General features: G+C 29.8%; 1 protein-coding gene across 1 annotated transcript; it reads right to left on the minus strand.

The window, feature by feature from the left end:
- Positions 1–282: 282 nt before the first annotated feature.
- On the minus strand, positions 283–7,648 carry LOC113363053 (protein apterous-like). The gene is made up of 5 exons (XM_026605540.1): positions 7,629–7,648; positions 2,655–2,894; positions 2,267–2,592; positions 585–787; positions 283–504 (listed from the first exon to the last, which is right to left on the minus strand). The coding sequence occupies exons 1-5, from the start codon at positions 7,646–7,648 to the stop codon at positions 283–285; spliced, it is 1,011 nt and encodes a 336-aa protein (XP_026461325.1).
- Positions 7,649–9,578: the final 1,930 nt, after the last annotated feature.

Below are 9,578 nucleotides of genomic sequence, written 5' to 3' on the forward strand. Positions count from 1 at the left end.
ATGTTATCACAAAAATTTTGATGAAATAATCGTAAACTCTATATTGTGCCACAAATAGTTGGTTAACCTGGTCCTGAATTGGTAAATTGTGAAGTTTTACTCTAAAAATTTAAACCAGGAATAGACCAATAGCGTTGATTGATGCATTGGATCATTAGGCATCTTTGTTTAGGCAAAAATTTAGGTCAATAGATTTTTAAATATTGTCCTCGAGCTGAAGGTCTAATTTGTATCTATTATTGATAATCTCCTACAGAATTATCCTTTTTCATCCTATTGCCATCAATCTATCGACTGCGGACTATGCCCGCCCATCATATGATGATGATGATGATACGATGAAGATCCCGTTGGACTATGAGCCGAATAACTATCCAAATCCAAGTCTCCAGCTTCAGAACAATTACCAGATTTATCAACTCCCCCTACGGACGTTGCAACACCTCCAGACTCCTGCTTCAACATCATCCTGCGCCACTTGGCACGAGCATTTTGGAACCAAACCTGCAAAAAAAATCACAAGTCAGGTGATGATGTCTAAGATGGCGATTGTGATTTTGGAGCAGGATTTGTTTTGTCTTTACCTGTAGGACGCGTTTGGGTAATCCTGTTTTCTGGGATAGTTGCTTCAGGTCTTTTGCGTCAGGGTTGTGGTTTATGGCAAAATAGGACTTCATGGTTCGTAATTGGTGGTGTTTGAAGGATGTTCTCATTCTTTTGGTCCTGGATGATCCGGAGCCGCCTGATGGTCCGAATGCTGCTAAGTCTAAGTATTCTGTGTTCAAATCTGCAAGGGAAAAAGAAAAAGCTTTGTTAGTTATTTAGATACATGCATTCTTAAATTTTTGCTCTGGATTTTTAACATAATTTTTAATTGAAAATTTTTACATTTTTCGGCGTTTTGAAGGTTTCTAAACATTTTGGCATACCTCATGGATGTGTGTGTGTGTATGTATGTATGGATACAAATTTTTAGTCACGTTTTCGGGCGCACGGATCAACCGATTTGAATGATTCAAAAAACATTCGATTCCTATTGATAGGGAGAAGAGCTGATTAGTATTTAGCAAAGGCAGGTCCAGCCGTTTCGGAGATACGGGGCAAAGAGTGCAGAAAATAGAAATCGAGTTTTTGAGAGAACGATTTAAATGATCTAAAAAACATTCAATTAGTAATGATTGGGAGAAGTGTTTATTAGTTTTTGGCAAAGGCAGGCTCAGCAGTTTTTGAGAAAACTAAGCGTCCGATTTGAATGATTCAAAGAACTTTCTGGTTGTCTTAACAAAATAATTGATTTTGGAAAAAAAATTTTGTTTCAACTTTTTTTTTTCAAAAAAAATTTTTTTTGTATATCGAAAATAATTCAGATTTTACTTTTAATTCTGACTATAGTTCTAACCTACTTTAAACAAATAATTTCTACTTTGCAATTCAGTTTACATAATTCTTATAAGCATATATATACTCTTCTTTTATCTATTCTTATAAGTATTAGACAATATTACAATATTAATAATAATCTATTTGAAAACATTCAGTATTCCTCGAACATTACGTTACGGTACGGGAAGTTCCAGAAATTTGCCTCAAGGCACGATGCCATACACCCCACTAGTTAAATCTGCATTAGGATTTTTTTTAGATCATTAGATTTAGCTTCAAATGCTTTAATTTCTGGATTATTAGATCTTTAGATTTTTTTAAATATAGATTTTTGTTTTTTTTTTTTTAATCCAATTTTAAGCCAGTATATTTTGATGATTTTTTGATTATCAAAAATCCAAAAATTTTATTAATTTATAAATTTATATCAATTTAAAATTATTCCAAGAACAAATGAAACAACTGACGTAAATCAATAGACGACAGTAGGTTTTGCGGAATAATTTAGAACTTTATTGTTTTATAATCTTTCTCACGAAATATTTTTTTTTATATTTATAAAGATTTTTTTTGGGTAGACCACATTGTAAAGGGTGGAACCTTAAAATAAAAGATATATATATATATATATATATATATATATATATATATATATCCACATAGAGTGTTGTAAAACAATAAAGCAATCTTTTTTCGAAGAATCGAACAAATGACTTTTCCTCGGCTCGTGTTATAAAGTTGTAATTCCTTTTATTTTTTACGACCGCCATTTTATGGCACCATGAAACCCCGCAGGCGGACATTTTGTTCTTTATTTATACCACGGTTAAGATTTTTGCGGTTTGTGATCATAAACATCACGAATTAGAGATGTATATATTACCTAATCCTGCAGTCATGGCTTCCAAGTCCTTAGGCTTCCTTTTCCTAGGCCTGCCTTTCTGCCTGGGCACAGTACCACCTGCAGGTACTCCTCCTGGTCCCATCTGTGGGTTGGTGCCGCCAAAGAATGTACCAGCACCAGCCAGACGTTCGTTGGAGGGCATCATTGGAGGTATTCCTCCAATTCCACTAAGAATTGGTGAGTCTGGTCCTGGATGGGGTGATGGATCACTTGGGTAAGGCAAGGGTACCATTTGGTCGTGGTGATGGTAGTGTCCTGGTTGCATGGTTGAATCCAACATCGAAAGAGAAGCTTCGTAGTGGAGTCTAAGGATAAAAAACTAAATTAGTTACGGTTGCCAGGATTTTTGGGGGTTGTCTTTTATTACCTGCACAAAACCATGGAATCTCTCATCCCGTACTGATCGCCTTTTGTCAAAGGTGTTCTGCAAGTTGCACAAGCAAAACATGCAACATGGAAAACTAGATGGCGTGCTCTCATCACCAGCTCTCGACTGGAAATTGGAGCCATACAACCAGAGCATCTTCTACTAGAACTTAGGCCACCTGGTATGTTATTGTTGTTCAAGCTTGACTGGTGCTGAGACGACGCACTGTTGCAGTAAATTCTGGAAAATTTGAGGAATATTAAGGAAATTGATGGTGACCAATTGTCTATTTTCAAGACCTTGTGCTCAAAAGATTTTGTTTGCGTGTTGTTATCAAATATTATTAGCAAGTTATTTGAATAAATGCATAATTTGCATTGTCTACATAGTTTTGCACGCGAGTGTTACGTAATAGGTTCTTTCAAGGTTCCGTATCATCAATTTTTATTGATATCGACATGCATTGTTACGTAATAGAGTGCATTTTTTTAGTTAATTATAAATAGTTGAAAAAAACAATGATTTTAAACGATATAAATATATATTAATCTAATTATAATTCATCCAATCCAAATTGTTTTAAATTGTGTCTGAAATAGATGATTTCATCTAAATTTAGATACTTTTATCTGTTTCTTTGTATTTAATTCGATGAACTCGTCATATAAAATTAGTATTCATTTTTTTTTCACTGAAGACGTTTAAAATTTAGTTTTGACTGACAAAAACGGTTTCTAAGAATCTCAAAGGAGAAGCTGAGAATTTTATCTCGGATCTTAATTTGTTTTAGTTGCATTCTTTCGTTTCTTAACCGAAAAAAGACATCTTAAATTTAAATACATATACATTTATATTATTCCGTTTATTACACACCTCTATAAATCCACTGTACTATTAATAGTTGCAAAAAAAGAATTAATAATTTATGCACTAAATCTTTTGTGACGTTTGAACCACTTGATTAATGTGGATGGTGTATTCTAGGTGTTTGTACAAAATTCAATAATTTACAATATTTGGTGCCATTTTTAACTCTACAACATCTCGGTATATTTTAAAATAGATTCGGTATACTCTTAACATTGTAGTGAAAGTTGCAACTGATTCGTGTATTTGTTTGCTAAATCTGTTATATCTTGGAAGCCAATCAACTGACAAATTTATATAAAATTGAACAATTTATAACCTAGTTCAATATAAAAACCGTATACAGCAATTGGCATACTCTAAAATTACATTAAAAATTAGTATATCAATTTGATTTCACTAACTTTACAGTGCGTTTATTTACTCTAGCTCTTGTAATTTTTAAACCATTCGAATAATATGAATGATGTTTTTGACAAGTTTGTACAAAATTAAATAATCTGTAATATTTTCTAATATCGAAAAACTCTGCGACAGCTAGGTATACCCATAAAACACTTCCAAAAATCTAATTATGCTTTGATTGTAATTGTTGGTCTTATAGGACATCCTTGTGGTGCACCAATAGCAATCGCGTTCCCAACGTGAAAAATGCAATATGTAAAATTTGAAATATTGAAGTATGCATATGCAAAATTTGTTACAAATTTTGCTTTGGAATAAAAAATATTAATACTATTGTAACCAAAAATGGACCCATAAATTTTATTTTTGTTAATCACTTTAGTAACCTTAGGGACCCCAAACACTTACAACAATTTTGATACAATTTTTTTTATATAAAAAAATATTAATACTGTTGTAACCAAAAATGTGCTAATAAATTTTACTCTGGTGCCCTTAGGGGTCCCACAAGCCCTTAACATTTTGCGCCTACAAGTTCACCCAGATCATGTACAATTTAATTAAATCGTCGAAACCAAAAAAAAGTGTTAATTTTAATTTTTTTCACCATTTTTTTTTATTTTGTTCGTCCGAATGCCAGCACGTTCCCGACAAGAAGGTGTCAAGTTACATGTCGTCTTGTTATCAAAACTTGTCATCCTGAGGTCATAAAGAACAGAATTTTAACATCTCATATTCTTCAGAATAATAACATAACTTAAGATTTTAAAAGAAAAAAAAATGGAAAAAATATAACAAGAATTAAAGCGAGGATGACTCGTGCACTGAAGGTCTTGGGGCCCAATGACTCTAGGGGTCTGTGATATTTTCAAGATATTTAAATTATCTAAAACTTGTTCTAACATTATAATCAAGTAAATGAAAATTTTTACATATCTTTACGTTTCAAGACCTTTTGAACATTTTGCAAAAATGACAATTTATGATTTTTCATATGTATTTATATATGTATATGTATTTACACATGTATATATATAAGTATATGTATATATACATATATATATATATATATATATATATATTTATATACATATATATGTATGTATGTATGTATTATGTATATGTATCCATCTAAAAAAAGTGTGAACATGATTTTCCCACAAGGAAACATTGCATTATAATTGCGGCAGAAGTATCCTGTCAGCATTTAAATCTGTTATTTGTTACAACCCTGCTGTGAATGACAAATACACACCCCTTGTTCAAAATAGAGACCCACATTTTGGCAAATATATATATACAAGTTTTTCTATCTACAAAAAGGGGACCCTCCCGCTGTGCGCCAATGGTATTATGGTGAATAGAATTGTTGGATAACGAGATATGCATTATGGATTTGTTTTTGTAACGTTTCGATATGAGATTTTTGCATCTTCAGGGATTTTGGAAAATTTTGTAACGTTTTGGTTTGAATCTTCGTAGGGTTAACTTTAAGAGGAAAGTTGAAGTTGAAGTAAAATTTTGATGGTGTTTCAGGTTTCGATATTATTTTTTGTGTAAAAATATTGGTTTTAATGATGTAGGATATTAGAAGAAATTTTTGGGAATTTATTTATCTAAAAGTTATCTAATTATACAATTTAGATTAATCCAGTATTTTATGTGCTATAAGTAGTACTTCAAGTCACATTTTGTTACATTTAGTACTATATCTCGTAAATTATTAAATTTATCTAAACAATTTCTTTAGATAATTTTTTAAATTATCTACATCTTTTCGAAATATTATAAACTTGTAGCTTTGTACTTTCATATAAAAAAAAATTTTGAACCATGATTAGAGTTCAAGAAAACATAGAATTGTAGTTATTGGCAAAAATCTATATGCAACATTTCTATCGCAATTTTAGAGTATACGGAGTTGCTGTAGAGCATAATAATGTTGGACAATGTTATAGATAATTGTGTATAAATTTTTCTAATACATCCTTCATATTAATCGAATGGTTGAAGATTTATGTACAATTTTATAACAAAATGCACTTAATAACTCTTTGAAATTAATTTTTACATTTGTGGCTTGTTTAAAGTATATAGAGTTGCTTTAGGGTTTTTTCTACTGTTAGACAAATATTATAAACAATTTAATTTTGTACAAATTTCTCTAATACATTATTCATATTAATCGAATGGTTTAAAAGTTACAAGAGATGTAGTAAATAAATATATTAACTTAAAATACTAACTTAAAATTTTTGTTTCAGGAAAAATGGAGAGCTGAGAAATCTAACAGAAAGGGTAAGTTTTTTATAGATTTATTATATATATATATATATATATATATATATATATATATCACTTTTTACCTCATAGGGTTGGTTTCAAAAAGGTAACACCCTTTGCATCATTAAAAAGGGATGAAAACACATCAATACGTATACAGATTTACATGAACTTGAAGGGATTTTTAAGACATTTCTAGTCATCGTACAATATTACATTATAAGACAATATTTTAGATAAATTTATCATCTACACATTATCCAAAGACAATATTTAGATAAAAATTCTAATTGTCCTAAATCATACTTCGTAATTTAAACGAACTTCTAAGATACATCTGATCAACGTACAAATTTAAGTTATTAGATGACATTATAGATAATTTTATCATCATATTATCTAAAGACAGTATTTATCTAAAATTATTATTTTTTTAGTTATTGCATAAATACACAAAAATTGTCTTGATGGGTAACAATGGCTACTAAATTGCTCCTTTATATATTTATTTATCGAAATTATTATAAGTTAATATTATAGATAATTTTATTATCTATATATTATCTGGAAACAATATTTATCTAAAATTATTATTTTTTTAGTTAAGGCTAAAATTATGTATTAATCGTTTTCAAATGAACTTATAATGCGTTTATCAACATAGTACAAAATTATATTATTAGATCATATCATAGATAAATGAATTATATATATTTTAATTTAAGACAATAATTATCTAAAATTGCTTTTTTTAAGCTATCGCACAAATAGTCAAAAATTGTTCTAATCCATACTGCGTGGTTAAAATGTATCTTTTGTATGAAGTAAATGTGATAAAATTGTTTCTAGTTTCTAGTTTCTTGATTATGAAATTGTTAATTAATTAATGCTATTATTAATGAAGATTGTTGTAACATATACTTGTATCTATATGTGTGTGTATATATATATATATATATATATAAATATGTATATTTATATATAGGTATAAACAAGATTTTTACCTAGAAATAATGGCACGCGCTCTTGGATTTATCTTTCTAGAAATCTCCTTTCATATACACATAAATATAAATATGTATATATATATATATATATATATATATATATATATATATATATATATAAGGCCACGTCCTAAGAAAACGTATCATAAAATGTCATAATTCATATTTCAAAAAACAAGAATAAAAATTTGCACGGAGCTACTTGAAGAGAAGAAATACGTGCTCGACAAGAGTATACACCCACGACATTTTCTCCGATTTTAAGGAAAGATTAAATATTTTAATATATATATATATATATATATATATATATATATATATATATATATATATATATATATATAATAAGTAGTAGCCTGCTCGAAGGCAGGTCCATGGTGCGAGAGCCTCCACAAATAAATGATTCCCATACCCTTCGTCTATCATTCCCATTATCACTACTTCTCTCCTCTTTTTTTATGCATTTTCTTTTCCAAACTTCTGCATCCATGCTTCCTGATCCTGTTTGCGCTTCGGTTTTCAGTTCCCTGTATTTTTTCTTTTCGCGTAAGTCGTCAATAGTCTGCATTCTTCTTTTTCCCATTTCATTAAGTTCTTCTATTTTACCCTCGACGACGTCGTACATAATGCATTTTTGCAGAATGGGTCCGATCCAGTTTCCTTTTCTTTTCAGGATTGTGCTTAGTAGAGTCCTTTCTTCGTCCAGGACTTCTTCATTTGTTATCTTGTCAGTCCACTTTATCTATTATCTATTCCTTGGAGTAGTTATCATATTATATACAATTAGTACTATGATTGGGTGTAACCCCTTACACCTCACCCTTTTCAAAAAAAAAATAAGAAAAAAATGTACGCTAAGTCGGAACTTTTTCTGAACATCTTTATATACATATAAATAATCTTACTTATGACAAAATGCTTGTCAATTACGCAGGGCAGGATGCGAAGACATCCATTAGCCCACAAACTTCTTTTTTCGGCACAAAGCCTATTTACGCTTAAAGTTAGACAAAAACTCTATTTTCAATTGCAATATTAAAGTATATCGAGGATATATAGAGACTTATGTTGTTAGAAAAGTTTGTAGATTATTTAATTTTAAACAAATTTGTTAAATACACCATTTATACTAATCGAATGGTTTAAGATTTATGGGCGATCAAGGAGACCTTTAGAGCACAAGGATACATTTTCTAGGTTTAGACGCGATTTTGAAGTACCCGAGTTATTTTAGATTAGACATTATTGTAGATTATTCAATTCTGAATAATTTTGTGCATATATATATATATATATATGTATATTTGTATATATTCAAAGGCCCAGCTGGACTTTGTATAGTGAAGAGGGTTGCGGTTCGACACCCCGCAGAGACGACATATGTTTCCCGTTTTTTTTTGACAATATGTCAAAATATATCCGTAAATATATATGTATATATATATATATATATATATATATATATATATATATATATATATATATATATATAGTCCAGCAACTCGGTATACTCTGAAATCGTTGTGAAAACTAATAAATTAATCCCAGTTGATAGTTGATGCAATTCAATATTATTAAGGTCATAACTTCTGCATTTACTATCAAAATATGACCTATTTAAGCTTTTTTGATAGATAATTTTATCTACTTTAATCTTTCCTAAGACTAAAAATATCTAAGTGTCTCAGATAAAAAAATATTTTCAAAAATGTGTCCATTACGCAACATCAACCTGGACCGTGGGTAAATCTCACAATTACCCAACAATTAATTAATTAACTAATTTACCAACTACTCCATACAGCATCCTAATTAGGACCCAAAAATTCCTTTTTTCAAATCTCACAATAAAATTTACTCGGTTCTTGGTAAAAGTCGAGCATCTCCATCTAATTAGATCTTCTCGTCAAAATTATGACCCCGAGATTGAAATCTCGAAGAAAAAACTGTTTTTTATTATATAAGTAACATTTAAAATGTCGACACGAACTTTTTTGATGTACTAACACCTGTTTTGACACCTAATTACAAGACGAAAATAATATTACGAAATCCTAGTAAAATATTATGATTAGACTAAAAAGAACAAGGGGTCAGGTGTAAGAAATTTTGGGGTCAATGAGGTAAAAGTTGGTTGAAATAATTATTTTGGGGTCCATGAGAAATTCATCTCAGGCACTAATTATTTTACACGAAAGTTATATAAGATTTAATGAGGATATTAACCCTTTCCACTCGCTAATTCCGAAATTTATATGAATTTTGCATCCGAGTGGGGTTTTCTAAGTATAACGAGTTGTTGTGGAGATTTTTGTTACTAGACAATATTTACAGTATTTAATTTTGTATAAATTTCCCGAAA

The sequence above is a fragment of the Ctenocephalides felis genome, unplaced genomic scaffold, assembly GCF_003426905.1.
Source record: "Ctenocephalides felis isolate EL2017-DRISC unplaced genomic scaffold, ASM342690v1 CF-g0.4_SCAFFOLD_00845, whole genome shotgun sequence".
Lineage (NCBI taxonomy): Eukaryota > Metazoa > Arthropoda > Insecta > Siphonaptera > Pulicidae > Ctenocephalides > Ctenocephalides felis.

Coding starts and splice junctions, on each gene's coding strand:
- LOC113363053 (XM_026605540.1), bottom strand. CDS start 7,648: ATGGGAATGATAGACGAAGG. Junction 2,895..7,628: donor ATGGGAATGATAGACGAAGG/GTATGGGAATCA, acceptor CAAATTTTCCAG/AATTTACTGCAACAGTGCGT. Junction 2,593..2,654: donor GATTCCATGGTTTTGTGCAG/GTAATAAAAGAC, acceptor TTTTATCCTTAG/ACTCCACTACGAAGCTTCTC.